The 23,094-nt window shown below is 43.4% G+C and overlaps 1 protein-coding gene across 1 annotated transcript in view; it reads right to left on the bottom strand.

Moving 5' to 3' along the window:
* Nucleotides 1-20,149: 20,149 nt before the first annotated feature.
* Nucleotides 20,150-23,094, bottom strand: part of ACTR8 (actin related protein 8) — a 29,264-nt gene continuing 26,319 nt past the window's right edge. Inside the window, exons 12-13 of the mRNA XM_077452058.1 lie at nucleotides 21,692-21,855; nucleotides 20,150-20,516 (exon numbers count right to left, since the gene is read on the bottom strand). Coding sequence (XP_077308184.1) covers nucleotides 20,373-20,516; nucleotides 21,692-21,855 — 308 coding nt within the window. The 3' untranslated portion in view covers nucleotides 20,150-20,372. The remainder of the gene's footprint in view (nucleotides 20,517-21,691; nucleotides 21,856-23,094) is intronic.

Here is a 23,094-nt window from a genome sequence, read left to right as displayed (position 1 = left end):
TGAGAACAGTAAGTGCTCCTTTTAATCTGAAAGACAATTAGTTAATGGGAAAATCAAAAACAAAACATTTGTACCATTTGTAACTTCCATTAAGGTCTGACTGTTGTCTCATTGTTTGCAAACAATTACTAATTAATGAGCTCATGGTACCATGTGATAATTGATTATGCATTTACAATAATCTTACCCCTATTCTGCTATATTTTCCCACTGTTGTTCTCACTTTGACGGACCTGCAAACAAAACACAAATGTTAGTATCCAAAGTCGTTTAACTTCTTCCATGATCTCTGGAAAAGGAACACAAAGACAGTAATTACACACAATTATCATGACAATTGACTTTTTAAATCCCCAAGCCTTTCCCATTAATTGCAATACAGTTGCCATACTTTTCTATACTATGCAGCAGTATTGGTCAACTTTGCCATATTACTCAGGAAAAATGGCAATGCAATTTGCATCCAACAACATACAAGCCAGAATAGTAGATTAGCCCAGGGGGCAAATATTGGAATGTTCATCCAGTCTTGTTGCTGGCTGTGCTTAGGGTGTGGACTGTAATTTGTTATCTCTTCTTCAGACCTGTGTAATCTGTCCTGGCTGCTATCTTTCATATCAGGCTTTTGAGCTATTCTGTCCCTGTCCTGGGTGGGGGTTTTCATTGCAGATACCTGTATTTCTGGGGTTCCCTGCTCCATGCTAGCAATTTTAAGGGCTTTATGAAATCTATGTATATGCCTATTCCATTTACAATGTCTGAACTTTCTCTGCCTTCAGGGGCGGACTGACCAGTCGGTCACTCGGGCGCTGCCCGAGGGCCCGCGGACGTTAGGGGCCCGGACTCGGCCATATGAGAGGCCACTTGCAGCGGCTGAATTACATGCCGCGCCCGCGATGCAGATAATAACACTGCTAACTGTGCGCTGCTCCCCGCCGGCCCCTCCTTCCCCTGTCCATCCCAGGCCAGGTGCTTGTACTGTATGCATCGTGACATCACCTGACCTGGAACAGACGAGAAGAGTGGAGGGGCCGGCGGGGAGCAGCGCGCTGTTAGAAGTGTCTCAGGCTCAGCATCCAGTGACTCGGTGAGTGAAGCCGAGACACCAGGGCCGCCACACGCGATGGGGGGGGGGGGGGGCGGCGCGGTACAGACAGATGCATGGGCCCCGGGTCCCTCCATCCCACAGTGTCCTCCTGTGCTGTGTGTATGTCCTGTGTGCATGTCCCCCTGTGTGCTGTGTGTATGTCCTGTGTGCATGTCCCCCTGTGTGCTGTGTGTATGTCCTGTGTGTATGTCCTGTGTGCATGTCCCTCTGTGTGCTGTGTGCATGTCCCCCTGTGTGCTGTGTGCATGTCCTGTGTGCATGTCCCCCTGTGCTGTGTGCATGTCCCGTGTGCATGTCCCCCTGTGTAAGTGTCCCCCTGTGTGCTGTGTAAGTGTCCTGTGTGCATGTCCTGTGCTGTGTAAGTATGTCCCCCTGTGTGCATGTTCTCCCGTGTGCATGTTCTCCCGTGTGCTGTGTGCGTGTCCCCCTGTGTGCTGTGTAAGTGTCCTGTGTGCATGTCCTGTGCAAGTGTGTGTCCTATGTGCATGTCCCCCTGTGCTGTGTGCATGTCCTCTTGTGTGCATGCCCCCCTGTGCTGTGTGCATGTCCTGTGCTGTGTAAGTATGTCCCCCTGTGTGCATGTTCTCCCGTGTGCATGTTCTCCCGTGTGCATGTCCTTGTGTGCTGTGTGCGTGTCCCCCTGTGTGCTGTGTAAGTGTCCTGTGTGCATGTCCTGTGCAAGTGTGTGTCCTATGTGCATGTCCCCCTGTGCTGTGTGCATGTCCTCCTGTGTGCATGTCCCCCTGTGCTGTATGCATGTCCTGTGTGCATGTCCCCCTGTGCTGTGTGCATGTCCTGTGTGCATGTCCTGTGCTGTGTAAGTATTTGTCCTGTGTACATGTCCTCCCATGTGCGTGTCCTCCCGTGTGTGTGTCCTCCCGTGCTGTGTGCGTGTCCCCCTGTGTGCTGTGTAAGTGTCCTGTGTGCATGTCCTGTGCTGTGTAAGTGTGTGTCCTGTGTGCATGTCCCCCTGTGTGCATGTCCTCCTGTGTGCATGTCTCCCTGTGCTGTGTGCATGTCCTGTGTGCTGTGTGCATGTCCTGTGTGCATGTCCCCCTGTGTGCATGTCCCCCGGTGTGCTGTGTAAGTGTCCTGTGTGCATGTCCTGTGCTGTGTAAGTGTGTGTCCTGTGTGCATGTCCCCCTGTGTGAATGTCCCCCTGTGCTGTGTGCATGTCCCCCTGTGTGCATGTCCTCCTGTGTGCATGTCTCCCTGTGCTGTGTGCATGTCTTGTGTGCTGTGTGCATGTCCTGTGTGCATGTCCCCCTGTGTGCATGTCCCCCGGTGTGCTGTGTAAGTGTCCTGTGTGCATGTCCTGTGCTGTGTAAGTATGTGTCCTGTGTGCATGTCCCCCCATGTGCATGTCCCCCCGTGTGCATGTCCTCCCGTGTGCATGTCCCCCTGTGTGCTGTGTAAGTGTCCTGTGTGCATGTCCTGTGCTGTGTAAGTATGTGTCCTGTGTGCATGTCCTCCCATGTGCGTGTCCTCCTGTGCTGTGTGCGTGTCCCCCTGTGTGCTGTGGAAGTGTCCTGTGTGCATGTCCTGTGCTGTGTAAGTGTGTGTCCTGTGTGCATGTCCCCCTGTGTGCGTGTCCTCCTGTGTGCGCATTCTCCCTCCAGTGTCCCCCTGTGTGTGTGCCTTCTCCCTCCAGTGTCCCCCTGTGTGTGTGCCTTCTCCCTCCAGTGTCCCCCTGTGTGTGTGCCTTCTCCCTCCAGTGTCCCCGTGTGTGTGTGTGTGTGTGTGTGTGTGTGTGTGTGTGTGCGTTCTCCCTCCAGTGTCCCCCCCCCCCTGTGTGTGTGCTTTCTCCCTCCAGTGTCCCCCCCCGTGGGTGTGCGCGTTCACCCTCCAGTGTCCCCCCCTGTGTGTGTGCGTTCTCCCTCCAGTGTCCCCCCTGTGTGTGTTCTCCCTCCAGTGTCCCCCCCCGTGTGTGTGTGTTCTCCCTCCAGTGTCCCCCCCCCCCCGTGTGTGTGTGCGTTCTCCCTCCAGTGTCCCCCCCTGTGTGTGCGTTCTCCCTCTGGTGTCCCTGTGTGTGTGTGTGTGTGTGCGTTCTCCCACTAGTGTCCCCCTGTGTGTATGTTCTCTCTCTCCAGTGTCTCCCTGTGCAGGTTTGGCTTGAGTGTGGAGACCAAGGGGGCCCCATGATCTTCTATTGCCCGGGGGCCCCATGAGTTGTCAGTCCGCCCCTGTCTGCCTTCCTGTACTTCTGCTTATTACGGATACATCTGCCTTTGACCCATATTCCCTTTCCCTGGACTCTTGACAGAAGTATCGCAGAATATTGACAACATTTTGGTAGGACCTAGCATTCCTCAGAGCCATTCTAGAGAGATAGCTTACATAACACTTATTGGCCATTGAGTATATGAAACTTGCATCATCCTCCAATAAGTCAGGACAGTTGAACACTTTTGTATACAATGCAAGATACTCACTGCAGAACAAAATTGGGTCATCTCCTCTCCTAAATTTCATTTGTTGCAAATCACTCATACCATTATCACGACTGTCCACAATACGCTGCAACTCTTTCCTCCGCTCCTCTGCATCTGCTAAGTTATCATTAACTTGTGCCAATAACTGGCCTACCAAAGGTCCTGGTAGCCATGCTTTCAGAAGAGAGCATGCATCCTCATTACTCAAATATAATTTAACTACTAGAGCTTCAAATTTATTGGACAGACTCATTGGTGATTCCAGGGCATTAAATTCACCCAAAATCTGTCACAAAGTAAGTCTCTCTTGGATTGTAATCAAACTCTCATTCCGCTTTGAAGCTATAGGTGCAATAGCAGACTGTGTTTCATCACGGCCCTTCTCCTCATTGATTGCGCAGATATCGGCCAATTGGCATGTTCCTTTGTGCTCATTGAGCGATATCATAACTTTCTCTGTAGTAAGAAGCTGGGAGCGTACATTTGCTAATTCTCTTTCTAAAGACCAACTCTTCCATTTCTGACAACTTTATTCGCAATGACTCTAAAAGTTTGCTCTTCATATCGCAGTCCATGCTGTACCTGTGAAGCTGTTCTTGTAGCTCACTGTTTCTCCCCAACAAATTCCCTGCTGTAGCCCGCAATTCATCTATCTCATTACTGGAGGCTGTTGCAATCTTTAGAAGGTTTTCACTGACTTTCTCTGTCCTCACCGAGACGTCTCCTCTCTGCTTCCCACTCAACCCCCCCCCCCCCCATTGCTTCCCTCCTAATCATCACCTAGTTTAAATTTTCTTCCAACATTTTGTCTATCTTCAATCCCAAAAAAGCTGCACCCCTCCTATTTAAGTGCAATCCGTCACTACTATAAAGATGGTAACCACCTGAAAAGTCAGTCCAGTTCGCCATGAAACAAACCCCCTCCTCCCTGCACCAGTTCCTCATCCACTTGTTAAGTACCTTAAGCTCCCGTTGCCTCTCTGGTGTGGCTCGAGGCACCAGCAGTACAGTAAACCCCCGCTCTATTGCGGTTCAGTTTTTGCGGTCCTGGTATATCGCGATATGTTAATTAGGACCTGTTATTCTGATATTGAGGTAATATTTCGCCATTTGGTTATGCAGCAGTGAATCAGAGCGAGCCTGCGGTGAATCAGAGCGAGCCTGCGGTGAATCAGAGCGAGGCTGCGGTGGAACGCATGCCTCGCTCTGAAACTGCACCGATTGTGGTGACATTAGAGGGGGCGGTAACTTTGCCCCAAGCAAGGATAGCCGTAAGGATGCCACCCAAATGCCCATCATCTAAGGCTATGGCTTCTGGTGAGCCAAAAAAGAGGAGGAAGTTCCTTACAATTCTGGAGAAGGTGAAACTTCTTCATATGATAAAGGAAGGACAGAGATATGCTGCTGTAGCCCGCCATTATGGTATAAGTGAGTCAACGATTCGCTACATCAAGAAGGATGAGAAGAATATCAGGGCAACTGCTGCACTGTCCATCAACCAAGCTGCAAAACGAGCTGTTTCTTCCTGCAATAAATACATTGTTAGGATGGAAACTGCGTTGGCCATTTGGATAAAAGATTGCAGAAAAAAAAGCATCACATTGGATGGTAACACCATCAGGACTCAGGCAAAGAAGCTGTACGACACTTTTGCCAATCAAGGAGGCTCTGAAGGAGGCGCTGCTGCAGCCGAACAGTCAGACAGGGACAATCCTGATCAGCCTTCTTCATCAGGAGGTTTTTCTGCCAGCAAGGGATGGTTTGACAGCTTCCAGAAACTCTATCAGTTGAAGAGCGTCTCATTGCAAGGTGAAGCTGCATCTGCCGACAAAGAAGCTGCTGCAAGGTACACCAGTGAGACCTTCAAGAGTATCATCAAGGAGGGTGGGTATCAACCAGTGCAAGTCTTTAATATGGCTGAGACCGGCTTGTTTTGGAAGAGAATGCCCAAATGGACCTACATCATGAAGGAGGAAGCCAGAGCCCCCGGATTCAAGGCTTATAAGGACAGAGTAACCTTGGTTATGTGTGGAAATGCTGCTGGGTTTATGATCAAGCCAGCCCTGATCTACAAGGCCAAGAACCCCAGAGCACTGAAGCATAAAAACAAGAACCAGCTACCAGTCCATTGGATGCATAACACTAAGGCTTGGATGACTAAAATGCTCACAACTGAGTGGTTGCATAATTCTTTCATCCCAGCCGTCAAGGTCTACCTTGCACAACTTGGCATTGATTTTAAGGTGCTTCTGCTGATGGATAATGCAGGAGGCCATGCCATGGATCTATTGTACAAAGGAGTGCAAGTTGAGTTCCTTCCACCCGATACCACGTCTTTAATTCAGCCCATGGACCAGGGTGTGATATGAGCATTCAAGGCACTGTACACTTGCAAGTCCTTGAATCATCTTGTAGAATCCATGAACGATGAGGAAAATTTCAATTTGAAGGACTACTGGCGTAATTACACCATTGCAACCTGTCTGGAGAACATACAAAAGGCCCTCAAGGAGATGAAGAAGGAGACTGTGCATGCCTGTTGGAAGGAGCTTTGGCCAGAAATGATTCACGATTATGAAGGGTTCTCTCCTGACGAAGTTCATCATTCAGCTGTGGACAAGGCAATTTAGGCTGGTGAAGGTTTTCAGGATATGACCCAGGACGACGTCAATGACCTAATTGAAACCCATTCAGTTCCACTAACCGATGAGGATCTGACAGAACTCACCAAGTCAGCGAGTGTGGAGGAAGTGGAGGAACAGGAAGAGGAGGAAGAAGATAAAGGCTTGTCAATTGAGCGCCTTGGTAGGGTCATGTGTACGGCCAATGACCTGAAACAGATGTTAGCTGAGTGGGATCCTGACATGGTTCGTTCACTGCAGTTCCAAAACAACATTGATCCAGGTGTACAAGAACCTCCTCGCCCAAAAGAAGAAATACGCCCAGAAACTGCCTGTAACTATGTTCTTCACAAAACAGAAAAAGGCCGCATCCAACCCAAGTACCTCCACGGCCATCTCTGATGTAGAAATGGAGGTTCTGGAGCAGCAAGAAGACGACCCACCTACACCTGAAGAAGTGCCTGCTGAACCTGAGCCTTCAGAAGAACAGTAGCTGCTCTTATTTGCTTACATTATTTGCTTATTTTCTGCTTATACTGTAGTCATCTTCTTTTCTGCTGAGTACAGTACATACAATACTGTACTGTACTCTATTTTTTACTGTACAGTATACTGTTAACACAATATTTTTGTGTTTTAAAAATCCTCTTGATATCTCTCTCTATCTTTTATGTGTTTCTGTTGCATAAAAGTATTTAAAGACCTTTAAATGCTATTAAAAAATTTAAATGCTATTTATAAAAATCTCTCCAGCGCTATCCAACAATCTGTCCATGCAATCTGCAATGTTCCAAACCTGAGCGCCTGGTAAACAACATACCGTTTGGCGATAACGGTCTCTGTGACAGATTGCCCTCTATATCTTTCCAATAACTGAATCCCCTACCAATAGTATGTGCCTATCCTTTCTTGTAACCTTGCCCCCATCTTTGTCACATGCTGGTGGAGTCTCTGTGTGAAGGTCACATGCTGGTGGAGTCTCTGTGTGAAGGTCACATGCTGGTGGAGTCTTCGTGTGAAGGTCACATGCTGGTGGAATCTCCGTGTGAACGTCACATGCTGGTGAATTCTTTACGTGAATGCCACATTCTGGAGGAGTCTCAGTGTGAACATCACATTTTGGAGGAGACTCATTGTGATTGTGAAATTCTGGAGTAGTCTCATTGTGAACATCACATTCTGGAGAAGACTCATTGTGAATGTCACATTTGGGAGGAGTTTCATTGTGAACGTCACATTCTGCCAAAATCTCAGTGGTAACGCCACAATCTGCTGGAGTCTTAGTGGGAAAGTTACATTCTGCCGGAGTCTCAACAGAATCGTTGCATGCTGTAGAAGTCTCGATGTGAATGACACGTGGTTGATTAAAAATTTTTACAAATTTTTGGTTATTTCCTTTCCCAACAGAGCTGCACCCTGCTCATTTAAGTGCAGTCCATCCCTGCTGTAGAGCAAGTAACCAATTGAAAAGTCAGTTCAGGTCTCCATGAAGCCAAACCCCTCCTTCCTGCACCAGTTCTTCAGCAACTTGCTAAGCTCCCTAAGCTCATGCTGCCTCCTTGGTGTGGCTCGAGGTACAGGCAGTATTTCTGAAAATGCTGCCTTGGAGGTCCTTTTCTTCAATATAGCCCCTAAAACCCTGAAATCATTTTGTAGGGCGCTCTATTTTCTTCTAATGTTCTCACTGGTTCTAATATGTACCACGACAGTTGGGTCCTCCCCAGCCCCATCCAACAATCCGTCCATCTGATCTGCAATGTCCCGAACTCGTATGACCGGGAAACAATATACTATTCGTCGATCGCGGTCATTCTGACAGATTGCCCTCTCTGTCCCTCTAATAACAGAATCCCCTACTACCAGGATCTGCCTATTCTTTTCTTTAAGCTTGCCCTCTACTTCATGAGAGGAGATATTCAAATGGTTGCCCTGGTATTTTGGTGGGCTCTCAACATGAACGTCACATTGTACTGGAGTCTCAACATGAATGTGACATTCAGGTGGTGTCTCAATGTGAATGTCAAATGCTGGTGGAGTCTCCATGTGAATGTCACATGTTGGTGGAGTATCTCAATGTGAATGTCAAATGCTGGTGGAGTCTCTGTGTGAATGTCACATGCTGATGGAGTCTCTGTGTGAATGTCACATGCTGGTGGAGTCTCCGTGTGAATGTCACATGCTGGTGGTGTCTCCGTGTGAACATCCCATGCTGGTGAAGTCTCCGTGTGAACATCACATGCTGGTGGAGTCTCAATGTAGCTTTCATATTCTGTCTCGCTCACTGGGGTAGTCCTGCCTTGTGAGTTGTGTCTGCAGTAAATGCCACGTAAATCTGCAATAAAAAATAATCAGATTTAGCACCTTCACCTACATTATATTTGTATACAGCATCAAATTATGGAGACAAATGTTCATAATTCCAGTGCAAGGAACAATAAATAATCCCAACATGACAGGTACACAGGGATGACTAATGGTGGCTTTCATATAAAAATTTTGGTTGCCTGGCAATTATGCCGACCCACTAAAATTAATTGAGTAAAAAAAGGAGATTGATTCTTCACTTTCGGATGTGATGGAGTAATCTGCAGTGCTTCTGTTTCTTATTAAACAACTGGCCTCTTTTATTGTAATCCCTTGAATTGTTGCAGTGGATTGATATAGAAGCCGGGACCGGGAACTGCTGCATTGCAGATTACTTTGCCACACCCCAAAGTGAAGAAATAGGGATGACCTCATCAATGTTCATGGCAATCCCTATACATGTGTACAAATGTGCGGTGGCCCCTCATCAATGGTCGTGGCAATCCCTATACATGTGTACATATGGGGGGGGGGTGACCCTTGATCAATGGGAAAGAAGGATCCAATGAAAGGATTTCAGTTATCTTATCTATCAATAGTTTTCTACGAATTTTAGAACAGAAGGGGATTTTAATGGTGCCAAAACACACAAAAAAACATTTTGTTATAAAAGCACCTTTATTTGAGTCCAAAGTTTTAAAAGAAACGGGGGGACAATGAATGTTGTCCACATTTCATAAAAACTATTCAGTGCACATGTACAATATATAGTAGCTACTGTAACCAGCGTGATGCTTGTTGCTCGACATGTTTCACTTTTTAGCTTCTTCAGGAGCTTATAAAGCAATATGTAGCTACAAAAAGACAAATACAATTAAAATAAAAAATACCAGCAATAATGCAAAAAAATTTGCATAAACAATTATTAATAAATATGCATGACTGTAAGTAAACATTTCTGTTATCAAAGGAACGTGTATCAAAAAGATATAACAACATAAATAATATGTTCAATGAATATACATGAGGGTCTGAGCACTCTACAGAGGGGCACACAACATGAACATAAAGCTCACCGTGTATATAGAATGTAATCAAGCTAATGCACGCTACTAAAGGGTTCAAAACTGATGTAAGAATAGGTGCCAACACCAGTGGTGGCAATTGATGGCAGGAGGAGCACAATGGGGCCAGTGGAAATATTAGAAATGTCAAAATAAAAGGGGAGATTATATATATATATATATATATATATATATATATATACACACACACACACACACACACACACATATATATATATAGATATATAAATAAAATGTGTCAAATATATAGATAAATATATTTATATATAGGATACATAAAGGCCTCAATCAATTAGATATACAGGTTAGGTTTACCTTATGCCCCGTACACACGAGCGGACTTAAGTCCGACAGACTTCCAAAGGAGTTCCGTCGGAGTTCTGCTGGAATTCCGACGGAGTTCTGACAGACTTTTCGGCCGAACGGACTTGGCCACACACAATCACACTAAACTCCGACGGATTCGAACGTGATGACGTACGACTGGACTCGAATAAGGAAGTTCATAGCCAGTAGCCAATAGCTGCCCTAGCGTCGGTTTTAGTCCGTCGGAGTAGCATACACACGAGCGGAGTTTTCGAAGGGGACCGGGTCCGGCGGAGTTCCGTCGGGAAAATTTGAAGCATGCTTCATTTCTAAAGTCCGTCAGACTTTGGCGAATCAAAAGTCCGTTGCAGCCCACACACGATTGGATAGTCTGACGGACTCGGTCCTTCGGACTTTGGATGTTGAAAAGTCCGCTCGTGTGTACGGGGCATTAGATGTCATTCAAATGCTCCTTCCACAGAATGTAGGTAGCGGCAGACCAATCAACTATTTCTTCCAAAGTGATGAAGGAACAATCTCATGAAGCCACGATGAATGCACACACATTAAATCAATAGCATCTATCAGGCCACCGACAGTGTCCCATCTGATAGCAAATAGAGATCATGCACCCATTGGCAAGAACAACGTACACATAAGAAGGGCAAAGATGAAGATCAAACCTACCAAGCGTATTCTCAACCAGGGATCCTCAAACTACAGCCCTCCAGCTACGCAAGGAACAGATATGACTAGGCATGATGGGAATTGTAGTTTCTGAACAACTGGAGGGCCATAGTTTGAAGACCCATGCTCAAAACTCACCGCATCTGTCAGAACAAAGACATGTCTTTTTCTTGAAGTAACGGTTATTGTGAATGAGATTTAACCCCATGGCTGAAATAAAGATCTCTATTCTTATGATAACATTGTGAATGGAGCCTTATAAATCCTCCCTGCACATCAAATGTTTTCATTTCTTTTATTTTGTCATTACACACCAATTATTTTTCCATTATTAACCCTTTCAGTGCCACATCACATCCCCCCCCCATTTTTAACCCTTTCAGTGCCAAATCTTCTTCCTTTCATTTATGAACCCTTTATGAAACCAATTCCCCTCCCCTTTTGTTTTTAACCCTTTCACTGCTGAACCATATATATATATTTTTCATTTTTAACCCTTTCTATGAACCCTATTTTTTCAAAACAGATTTTTTTAAAGGTTTTTCTTATTTTTTTTAACCCTTTCAGTGCCAAACCAACTTCTTTATTTAACCCTCCCCTCCCCATTTTTAACCCTTTCACTGCCAAAACCAATGTGTTTTTCATATTTCTTGCCTATATGTTAAAGTATAACTAAAGGAAAACCTGTTTATTGTTGTATGGTGTGGAGAGGGATTAGAACCTCCGTCAGGTTTTTATTGTCTGCGCCCCCTTTAGGGAGATTCATTCTCTATATTTACCATTAGAAACTAAAGTGAAAGAAAATTCCAGATTTTAGGTTGTCACCAGAACAGGAATTAAAGGGAAAATCTTCCAATGGGGACACTAGTTCTGGTGATGACACCCAGGGATGATGTCACTTTGGGAGGATTTCTCTCATTAGATTTTTGGCTATGGGAAAGGAAGTGAAGGGAAATTCCAATGGGGATAAAGATGGCAAAGAAAACCTGATAGGGGCTATGATAGGGGTTATAGTCCCCCCCCTTACTCTATTGTAAATTAAAAGAAATGTTTGTCTTTATTTCTGTTTTATCTGGTAGCGGGGATTGTGGGGACTCAGTATAAAAGAGGGTGCAGCACAGTATACATGGGGCTATGGGGTGTGGGGGGAGGGGGTGAGCGCTCAGATAGTCATTTGAACCCTTTTTACTGTTGGAGGTTTTTGCTGATTTCTGCTCTCCCAGCATTCCATAGTTTGTGAAATGATGAAGGCCCCAGTCACACCTCTGACATACACCTGGATGGATGCGGATTAAGCTGGACTCGTAGGAACATCTTAGCCTGCCAAAGACAAGCAGTTACTCATTGGGCCATTTTATATTTAAATGTCATATTATTAAAAAGCCAAAAGAGAGAAATGAGAGTGAAAAGAGAATATTTTATAGAGAGGGAAGATGGTGGGAGGAACAACGGTGCTGGAGAAACTACTTGGAGGATATTAATGGATAGAAATCTGCTGATGGAGCTGGTGCTGGTCTGGGCATTGGAATGTGAAAGCATGTAGATTGTGAGAGGAGCTTCTAAAGGGGATCTATTAATAAAAGTGTCCGATGGACTTGCGTACACATGCTTGGAAAATCCGACAACAGACATTTTAAAACCTACCATCCCACATTTGTCCACGGAAAATCCAACAACAATTGTCCGATGGAGCGTACAAACAGTTGGATTTTTTGCCAACAGCCTGTCACCACACATTTCCTATCAGAAAATCTGATTGTGTGTACGAGGCTTTAGACCATGAAATCAGTTACATGGTTACACTTCAAGGGTAATTCTAAGTGTGGCATTACAGGGCATCCATGCTGTGGTCACATTAAGGGTGGCAACAAATTCTGCTCCTCAGTTACACAGAAGGAATATGACATTGGTTGTTTCCATAATTGTAACCCCAATTATGTTGTGTACCTGCTTACTTGTGACATATGTTACATGCAGGACAACGAGACATCTACGGGATCGCTTCAATGAGCATATATACAATGTGGCTAAAAACCAATCAACAAATGTGGCTAAACATTTTAACTTGTGCCACAGTTGGAATATTTCAGCCATGCATGTAGAGGTCATTGAAAAAGTGAAGGCCCTCAACAGAGGAGGTGATGCGTTTTGATTGCTCTGCCGGAGGGAGGTATTCTGGATTTTTAAGCATCAGACTCGCATTCCCGCAGGGGTTAAACTTCCAGTGGGATGGGAGTCATTTTTATGAGTAGCACAGTAGTTTTCCTCCCTTGGGCAGCAATTGATACACATTGACATGATAGGTTTTATACCTGTACAGAGGATGGTTGATGATACATTACACAAACATACCTATCTTTTACTTATTATTTTTTATTCACTAGGATTGTGTTATATTGTGATGTGTAGTGTAAAAACCCGACATCTCTGTGCACAGAGATAATGTTCAGGTATGCATTTGGATATATAGTCCTCTTCCACTTATCTTTGACACATTCAGATGTTCACTAGCTATTAGGTTGTAGATAAGGGCGCAGATGGATGGACGGTAATGTGGATCACTGTGCATTTTACCCAAATTGCGCCGCTCATCTCTATTGTCCAATTTTGGTTATTTATTCTTCCAATTTCATGGTGTGCTATATCCAATGGTGCCCTGCCAGTTCTTTACAGGTGTGAGCCACATCGCACATAAATGGGTTTTGCAATATTCATTATACTTGTGTGTCAATTGTCTCTTTGTGTCTTGTGCCGTTTGTTTTTTACCATTCCTATTTTAGGAGATTTCCCTATCTATTGCTATGTATGTGCTTATACTGTATGTGTCGATTGTTGACTATTTTGGGGTGGGAGGAGAAATTTTGGTTTATTGGTTATTTGTTTTAGAGTATAAGTATACGGGTTGACACAAGGCTATATGGTGTTTTATGACAATGGGGGTTATTTACTAAAGGCAAATCCACTTTGCGCTACAAGTGCAAACTAAAAGTGCAAAGTGCACTTGAAATAGCACTTTTAGTGCACCTGGAAGTGCAGTCACTGTAGATCCCAGGGGGACATGCGAGAAAAATAAAAAAACAGTATTTTAGCTTCACATAATTGGATAATAAAATCAGCAGAGCTTCCCCTCATTTCAGATTTACCCCACAGTACAGTGACTGCACTTCTAAATGCACTTTCAAGTGCAGTTTGCACTTGTAGTGCAAAGTGGATTTGCCTTTAGTAAATAACCCCCAATGTTTTTATATTTAGTCTTTATAGAGCAATATTTTGTCTTGTCAGAGCACATACACATTTTTGTTTATTTTTCTTTTGTTTATATGTGATATATATAATTTTATAAATTCATGGGTTTCTTTTTCACATGCGAAGTCTATGTAACAGGAAGCCTGCAATTAGTACCCGGTGACACCTGTTATAGGTGGGGCTATTGTTTTGCTGACATACTTGTGTAATGACTAAGCGAGCGTGACATGTGTGCAACGCGTCGACCCAGCATTCTGGTTCTTGTCATTTTGGGATGTCCAAATGAAAAGGATTTTGATCTACAGTGGTGTACAGACATTTCTTCTATTCTCATTGTGTGGAGGCGAACACCTACTGGATCATTAGGCTACCCGGCCTCATCTGGAGTGGCGGATTTTCTTGTTCCAATCCAAATAGTATATATAGCACCAGTCATTTTCAACACAAAGGGTTGCCATATAAAGTATAAGTTCAACATAAAGATAAAAGTTCTTATAAAGGATATAACAATCCTACTCGGAAAACCCCGCAAGGGAAATATTAGAACCTATACTCCGCCTCCACCTACCTATGTGGGTCATGAGTATGCAAAGTGCACTACAAAAAGTGTGAGCAAAATAACTAAATGAAACTAAGTGCAAATAGAAGAAGAGAAAGGAAAGGAAAAAAGAAGGGAGAAATAAAGGGAAAGAAGAGAAACAGAAAAGGAACAAGGAGGGGAAAAGAAGAAAGACCGTCTGAACACCCGCCTCCTCTGCCCACATTCCTCAGTCAGCTGGAAGTTGGAGATACTTAATCCAAGGATAGGAGTGTGTAATTTTGAAGCATGACATGCTTGGTATCTATTTACTTGGCATAACATCATTTTTTATGCCCCATACACACGATAGTTTTTTCCAACAACAAATGTTGGATGTGAGCTTGTTGGTGGAAAATCCGACTGTGTGTATGCTCCATCGAACATTTGTTGCTGGACTTTCTGCCAACAAATGTTGGCTAGCAGGTTCTAAAATTTTCTGCCAACAAATTTTTCTTCACAGACTTTCTAATTGTGTGTACACAAGTCCATCGTACAAAAGTCCACACATGCTCAGAAGCAGAAGCGGGCGGTCTTGTAAACGAGCGTTCGTAATGGAGAATTAACATTGGTCACGTGGCAAATTAGGAAATCTCCAAATGCAGCGCACAATTCTCTTCGTTAATGGGATAATAATGAAGCTGCTTTGCTGGTGATACTGATAAAGTTATTGCAAACAAATTTTCAAAGGCTTTGGGTAACCCAAAGGTTAACTCAGTCTAGCGCAGGCCTATGTTTTCTTAAAGTACGAGTTCAACTTTAGGTTACCAGAAAAAAAAAAAAAAAAAAAAAAATTAATGGCTGGAAGGGGCGCCAGAACAAAAGATAAGAGTCTAAATTTAATTTATTAGTATTGTGCTAAAAGACAACCAATGCATTTCGAGGTCAAAGGAACTCTCCCTTCATCAGGGCTTTAGTTAAAAATAAGAAACTTGAATGGACTCAAAGATCTTGATTGCTCATGCTCCAGATACTGCTGGTGAGCAATTATTTTAAGCCAGCAATTAGCTTACCTACACAGATTCACACAGGAAAGCCTTAATTGTGAGTCCATTCAAGTTTCCAATTTTTAACTGAAGCCCAGATGAAGGGGGGGGGGGGGGGGGGTGGGGGGGGAGTCCCTTTGACCACTAAAAAAGCGTTTGGCTACTTTTAGCAAAATACCAATAAATGAAATTGGACTCTTTATCTTTTGGTCTGGTGGTCCTTCCATGCATGAATTTCTTTTTTTTCTGGTAACCCAAAGGTGAACACGCATACTTTAAGAAAGCATAGGCTGCGATAGACTGCAGTCTCTAATAACATGAAACACCCACAATGTTCTTGGAAGCCAGAGCCCATGTGATCCTAGAGGTTATGTTCAAAGGATTTCAAGAGTAGCCCTATTCAAAGGCTTTTTTCATTAAAAACAGTAATGGTTATGGCTATGTTGATGTGTGCTCCACTGATTCACAAAAAGTATAAAATTTTAATAACCAGTCCAATTAACATGTCTATCAAACCATAAATAGTGAATGCATATATTTATGTAATTACAGGAACATTTAGCCTATTAAAATGAGCACAAAAATCGCACTCACCGATCTAAACATAGTTGACATGACCTCATGGCAGTGATGCCGGAGATGTTGACACTTTATATTCTACTGGCTACAGTTAATAGTTAACCTTTAAACTGAAGAGTTAATATTATCGGGATTGTGAAATTGGGCTTGAAGAGTATGGTGACAACCTGTCCAGTATCTCAATATCAAACCAAAGTCTAATCTGACATTTTATAGTCAAAAAAGTAATAATTCATTGGAAAGCAGTTCAAAGGTTTTTGATTTAAGGATTTTTGTCTGTTGTTCTAGTTTGAGAGAGTTTAGCTTTTAACCGCTTCAGTCCCGGAAGATTTTACCCCCTTCCTGACCAGAGCACTTTTTGTTATTCGGCACTGCGTCACTTTAACTGACAATTGCGCGGTCATGAGATGTTGCACCCAAAATTTACGTCTTTTTTTTTTCCCCACAAAGAGCTTTCTTTTGGTGATATATAATCGCCTCTGCGGTTTTTATTTTTTTTGTACTATAAACAAAAAAAAAAAAAAAAAAAGCAACAATTTTGAAAAAAAAAAAAAAACGCAATATTTTTTCACTTTTTGCTATAATAAATATCCCCCAAAAATATATAAAACCTTTTTTTTCCCTCAGTTTAGGCAGATATAGTTAGTGAGGTTGAATAAAGACACCAGTCCATCCATTTCAACCTGAGTGTCTACAATTGTCCCTATCCCTGTACATTGCACACTCACATCAGTCCCTACAATCCAAGGTCCCCATTCATATACTAGGGTCAATTTTGGACAGAAGCCAATTAACCTACCTGCATGTCTTTGGAGTGTGGGAGGAAAGCGAAGTACCCGGAGGAAACCCACGCAGGCACAGGGAGAACATGCAAACTCCAGGCAGGTAGTGTTGTGGTTTGGATTTGAACCAGCGACCCTTATTGCTAGGTGAGAGTGCTACCCACTACACCACCGTGCTGCCCTAGTCTACATATTTTTGGTAAAAAAAACAAACAAACAAAAAAAAAAAAACGCAATAAGCGTATATTGATCAGTTTACGCAAAAGTTATAGCGTCTACAAAATAGGGGATAGTTTTATTGTATTTTTATTATTAGTAATGGCTGCACTCTGCAATTTTTATCAGGACTGCGACATTATGGTGGACACATCGGACACATTTGACACTATTTTGGGACCATTGTCTTTTATACAGCGATCATTGCTATAAAAATGAACTGATTACTGTGTAAATGACACTGGCAGTGAAGGAGTTAACCACTAGGGGGAATCAAGGGGTTAAGTGTGTCCTAGGGAGTGACTAACTGTGGGGGGGGGGGGGGTGGCCTTCCAGTCACATGACAGATCATTGCCCCTGATGACAGAGGAGTGATCTCTGTCATTACACAAGGCAGAACAGGGAAATGCCTTGTTTACATAGGTACTTCCCCATTCTGCGGCTCCATGACCTCATTGCCGGGAGACCGGCAGACATCGAGTCCGCCGCTCCAGCAGGCGTGGTTACGCTGTACATGGCGTGCCTGCTATCCCCGCCTCTTAAAGGGGATGTACAGGTACGCCCATTTGCCCACCGCTGCCATTGTGCCGACGTATGTCGGTGTGCAGCGGTCGGCAAGTGGTTAAATACAATAATCAGCCAGCATTAACAATTTTTAATCCTTAGTAAATCGACAGAAAGGTAGATTATACAGTGCCTTGAAAAAGTATTCAACAAAATAAAGAATGGAGACATGGATGGTTGGGTGAGTGAGTTTGCTGTAAATTTTTAAAGTGAATTAAAACGCGTTTTCAATTTCTGGTGCTCAGATACAATTTTGTTCTGCTTTAATATAGAGGTATTTAAATACCCCCACTATTGGTTATCAGTAATGTCAGGAAATATCAGCTTAAAAAATTTAAACCTGTAGCTGTGACTTTTAATAAACAGGCATTCACCTGTCCCAGGATCCAGCGATGTGCTCACCCCAGCTGCTTTCACCTTTCATCTTCTGTCTTCGGTGCCGGCATCTTAAGTGTAAGGACACCTGCAGCTTCACAGCTGGGTGCCCACTGCACATGCACGGGCCGCGCAGTGCATTGTAAATGGTCCGACATTTCTCTTGGACCTGTCACCTGTTCTCGTGACTGCGGGGGGGGGGGTGCGGAGGAGAGAGAGCGAGAAGTCCTGCTTCCCTTCACATAGGAGATTGAAGCAGGAGTGGGTACCTGTCAAAATCAGGTACCTGCTCTCCCCCCTCCCCATAAGTGCTATTACTGCAAGAGGAGCGGGGAAGGAGGCCTTAAAGCAGAACTTCCCCTTCCCCTGCTTTAATAAGGCTATATACTGGCCCAGTATTAGCTAAAGGTTCACTGGGTTTTAAACACCGGTCACAAACCAATGAAGCAAATACAAGAGGTAACAGAGTTCAATTGTGCCCATTTTGCACTGAGAGATTTCCTGATCCTTCTATGGAGAAGGGTGCAAGAAAAAAAAAAAAGAAGCTGGACAGGTTTATCAGCGTTAATTAAAATTACAAAATTAATTAAATTTCTTAATTTTACTTGAAGCCTGTAAAGCATTGCACCCAAGATCAGCAGATTGTGGGTGCCATGCAGGACTCCTGCAGACTTGTGGATGTATCCATCTGCTTGTACCTTGTATGGACAGGTAGGTATACACTGACAGGAAGAGAATGATCTACTAGAGCGCTCAACCTCGCTGTGGTAGTTCATTAAGAAAAAGGCAAAGGCCGTCAGGACTTGTAGTTTTTCCATTTACTGAACACTGAATGGATGATGTGGGCAGGGCAGGCAAAGCTCAACCCAGCTGCATTTTCTTTAGATTGTGGCGGCGAGCAGGGGAGAAGATCCTGCACTCCCTGTCAAAACAGGGACTCGGGGGTGGGGGGTGGAGGCAGGTTACAAAAGGTGAACTTGCCCTTGTCAGTTGCAGCCTTGTCTGTTTTACTTGCAACTTTTATTTTTAAAAATGGTGCCACCGAGATACAGAGTCAGATGTCTTGTGTATCTCAGCAGCGCTCGGTAGTTCTCGGCTGACTTCAGCCCTTCTGGTCGGTTTATGGCCGCCGAAAGCCGCGAGAGGCTCCAAAATGGTGGAGGATCGGCGTATAACACGCACCTGCGATTTTCCCCCGACTTAAAAAGTTATGCACCGATAAATACGCATGAGCGATTCAGCACTTCAGATCTGTATACCTATTTTAGGTTAAGGATTCAAGTATGGAATTTGGAATTGACAGTACCAGGATTTTCAGAAGACCAACATTGGCAGCTTTTGTATTCCTCTGACAGTTTTCTTTTAAAGGCTTCACCAAAATTTAATAAAATTGCACATATTTGTGCAGGAAAAAAAAAATGCATTTTTTCCACAGGAGCCTGCAGAGCATTGCACTCACAATCAGTATGGGTTGTCGCCAGTTACCAATTTAGTTCTATATAAATAAAATATATTCAGGCTATAAAAAGAGAAAATAAGTAGAGAAAACCTTTTTTTTTTACTCAAGTCTGAAAATCAGCAAGCATTAATAGCGCCTTATAGGTGCAGAAGACGTCAGTTTTAGGTTTGTTCTCTTGCAGAAGCTGTGTGAACTTTTGAGTGCAAGAATCAATAAAAAACATGCATTTTAACCAGGCCTGAGCAAACTGATCAACTGCTCATCTGCAAGGGACATCGGTCCTGAAGAGGAAGAGGCAATTATGCCTCATCTGTGCACATTAGTACCCCCTGCCAGTACTCATAGTGCCCACCAGTGCCACCTATCAATACCCACCAGTGGTGCCAATCAGTGCCACCTAGCAGTGCCCATCAGTGCCGCCTCATCAGCGTACATCAATGAAGGAGAAAAATTACCCGTTTTAAAATTTTATAACAAAATATATATAGTATAATGTATATTTTTTTTAATTCTGTCTTTTTACATTTTTTATGAAAGCTGAAAATTTGTCTGGACAGGAGGGGGGGGGGGGGGGGGGTTTAAGTGCCCAGTAAGCAAGTGGTTAAGCAGGCTTCCTTCAATTGAACTATCCAACAATACAAATTATGGAATGACCCTATTTTTGAACTGAGTAAATGCTTTCATAGGTTTGAACATACAATTCCTGTCTTATCTTTGTAGAAACATAAAAAAAAAAAAAAAAAAAAAAAGGCAAAAAGAATAAAACAATCCCACGCTGCCACCTGCAGGTCAGTTCAACTAAATACACGCACACGCATGAAAAACACTATTTAATTTTTTATTTTTTGGTGTGACTGAAATGTTCAGTTTTATGTAAAAAAATAAACATAGAACATGTTACAAGGGCAGAACATCCCACTCACATTTTCTCATATCTGCTGCTAGGCAGACTAGAATATATTACAGAAAGTTTGTCCCAGTTACCCATTCAGTCTATAACTGGATTATCCACAGCTGCATTTATAGGAAACTGGGTCCATTTAAATCACCAGACAAAGGCAGCTCTCTCCCGCAGCATGCGCACTCCAAACCTCTGCCATTCCCTCTGGTATATCCACAGATCTTGAGTAGTGTCCAGACAGGCAAGGACTGCACCCCCTTTCCAAGCAATCAGCCGTGGGTCCATGTCCTATAGATATCAAACACAGAAAAAAATTATTCTTCAAAAATGAGAAAACTACAGGTACCATTAACCCCTTTGTGACTGAGGGTAAAACAAATGTTAATGCCCAATCACAATTTTGCAATTTTGACATGTGTTAGTAAAACCGTACATCTAAACTCACAACTACTTTGTGTATCCAGATGGATTATATGAGGTTGTTTTTGCCAGTACAAATTGGACTTTCTTTTGGTGGTAAATGGTAACAGATATTGCCTGCTTTTTTTGCATTTTCAAAAGGAAAACTGTCCCAAAATAATAATTAAAAAAAATATAGCTATATATGTTCGCTGTAAATTTCTTGCTATTACTATAATTTGCCACCAAAGAACCCCCCAAAATAAATTCTCCCGACTATTGCAGCAATACCACATATGGGTATGTTAGTTGTTTGTACCCATAGTAGGGACCAAACACAATGGAACGCATTTTACATTATTTTTATCCTGCCTAAAAACACACCGACAGTAACCGATACCAATTTAAAAAATGTTCTACCCAAAATATACTGACCGTGACCTTTGACCCCACCATTAACCCTAGCCAGCCTTGATCTAGCTATTTTTACATGTTTTTTGGTTGTTTGCAAGAAGAGAAAGATACAACGCATCTTCCTCTCCATTCAGAAAAGGAAGAAAAACACAAGGGCAGGCTCACAGTGAGGCCATCACAGCAATGGGGTGACCCGCAATTGGGAGTCCCGGGTCCTGATCGCTGGTGATAGCCCATTCTCTGTGCTGGGAGCGCACTGCACAGAGAGATACACATATATGCATATGGTTGGCGGGAAGGGGTTAACGTCTCAAATAAACATATAATAAATCCAACCAAAAAATAAATAAATCCAGGGAATAAATGATGAAGTACTTTGCCTGTAATACCTAGGCTTTCCCTATGGCTCCACGCCCTGGTATACCTTTACCCCCATCAAATCTGTACAGGAAGCTACCCCAAGTCAGTTTTTGGGGTTTTTCTTCTTCTGTTTTTGGACAGGTTGGTTCCTATCTGTGCCCCCTCTTTTGGTGTCCCTATGACTCTTAAAAAAAACTACTTCTCCTGGTCATTCAATAAAAGAATATAAAATAAAATGATTAATAAATCACACACAATCAAGAAAAAAAATAACTTGTAAAATGTGTTACCTTTGGTCTGGTAATAACCTCTACATTTTCCACAACTCTTCTAAAGGATGGGGGCATCTTGTTGAGTATTCGGTGTTGCAAAAACTGTTGAGCCTTATGAAACATTAACCCTCCTCCCACTACCAAGATGGAGCTGTACATCTTCTTTTTGGTGTCATCTGAAGCTAAAAGCAAGAGCAGGGAAGGGCATTATTCATAGTTGAAGATAGCCTTGAGATATTCAAGCTATTTAGCACATATAAAATGTATTTTTTATAAAACTAAAAACATACAAAAAAACTTTACAAAAGGGGATAATAAAAAAAAAGAAAGAAGAGTTCTGTAAAGGCTGCATTCTCTTTGAGGTGGGCAGTCTGAGGATGTGAGGACAGATATATGGATCTGAAGCAGTCTGGCAGTCTTGGCAAAACTGCCTCATACACCTCTATACATCAGTCTCCACAGACGCCTTCCTTTTCTTAGAGAGAATGTAGAACCCAAAGAGAAAAAAGGAGCACAGCAGCCATGAAGTGTCAACATTGCTTGAAATCATTTAGGCAAGCCATGGAGTAGAGATCTTTTGTGAGAAACATATAAATGTATAACTTCTGATAGTCCGCTCAAAGCTAAAGAACTAGCATATACTAGACTGACTGCAATCCAGCTGCTAACAAGGCTTGTGCTTGCTGACATTTAAAAAAGGACCCGGTTCACTTCTAGTCTATTCACACTGTTGTCAAACAAGCCCTGATGAAGGGGGTGTTCTTGGACCCCTGAAAAGTGTTATTTTTTGGATTGACACACTGACTTATTGAAATAAAGTTGTATCTGGACCTGCCTGTCCAGGAGCCAAGCCATTTATTTCAAAATCAATACTTTAAAAGAGAAGTAGGTTTTCTTTTTTGTAGATTCATACTTACCTCGGTGGATCCAGCATCAGACCGATGCTACATCTGTCCCCTGCCGTGTCTTCACTGAGAACCGAGCCACCAAACATCGCCGATGGCTGGGTTCTCTCACCTCCCCGAGTGGAGAGCTGCTGCCTGTCAATCACTGGAGCACTGAGCTGTGGAGGGGCGGGGAGTGGCTGTCTCAGAGGCTGAGACTGCCATCAGTAGAGGCAGCTGGCGGATCCAGACTTACTAAGTCGGGATGACGCGGTGCCTGGTCTAGATGTCAGCAGAGAGCGGACTTGAGACCGATCTTCACTGAAAAAACGGGTCACAGGAGAAGCCCAGCCAAACAAGCTCAGGCTGGACTTCTCCTTCATACCAATGAAATAACCCTACAGGTCCAACACTGTTCTTTTCACTTTCCACATCTCATCACTGTGAAAGCCAGGGCACAAATCAAAACCAAGATGTGTGGAACAGGAGAGGGCAAGGTCAAAGCCAGCAACCTGGAAGCCGATTGGTACTTTCACC

This window comes from Lithobates pipiens, unplaced genomic scaffold (genome assembly GCF_037356315.1).
Source record: "Lithobates pipiens isolate NorthernLeopardFrog02 unplaced genomic scaffold, aLitPip1_a1.2 Scaffold_23, whole genome shotgun sequence".
Lineage (NCBI taxonomy): Eukaryota > Metazoa > Chordata > Amphibia > Anura > Ranidae > Lithobates > Lithobates pipiens.
Note: the sequence above shows the minus strand (reverse complement) of the source record. Positions and strands in the feature narration are given on the sequence as shown.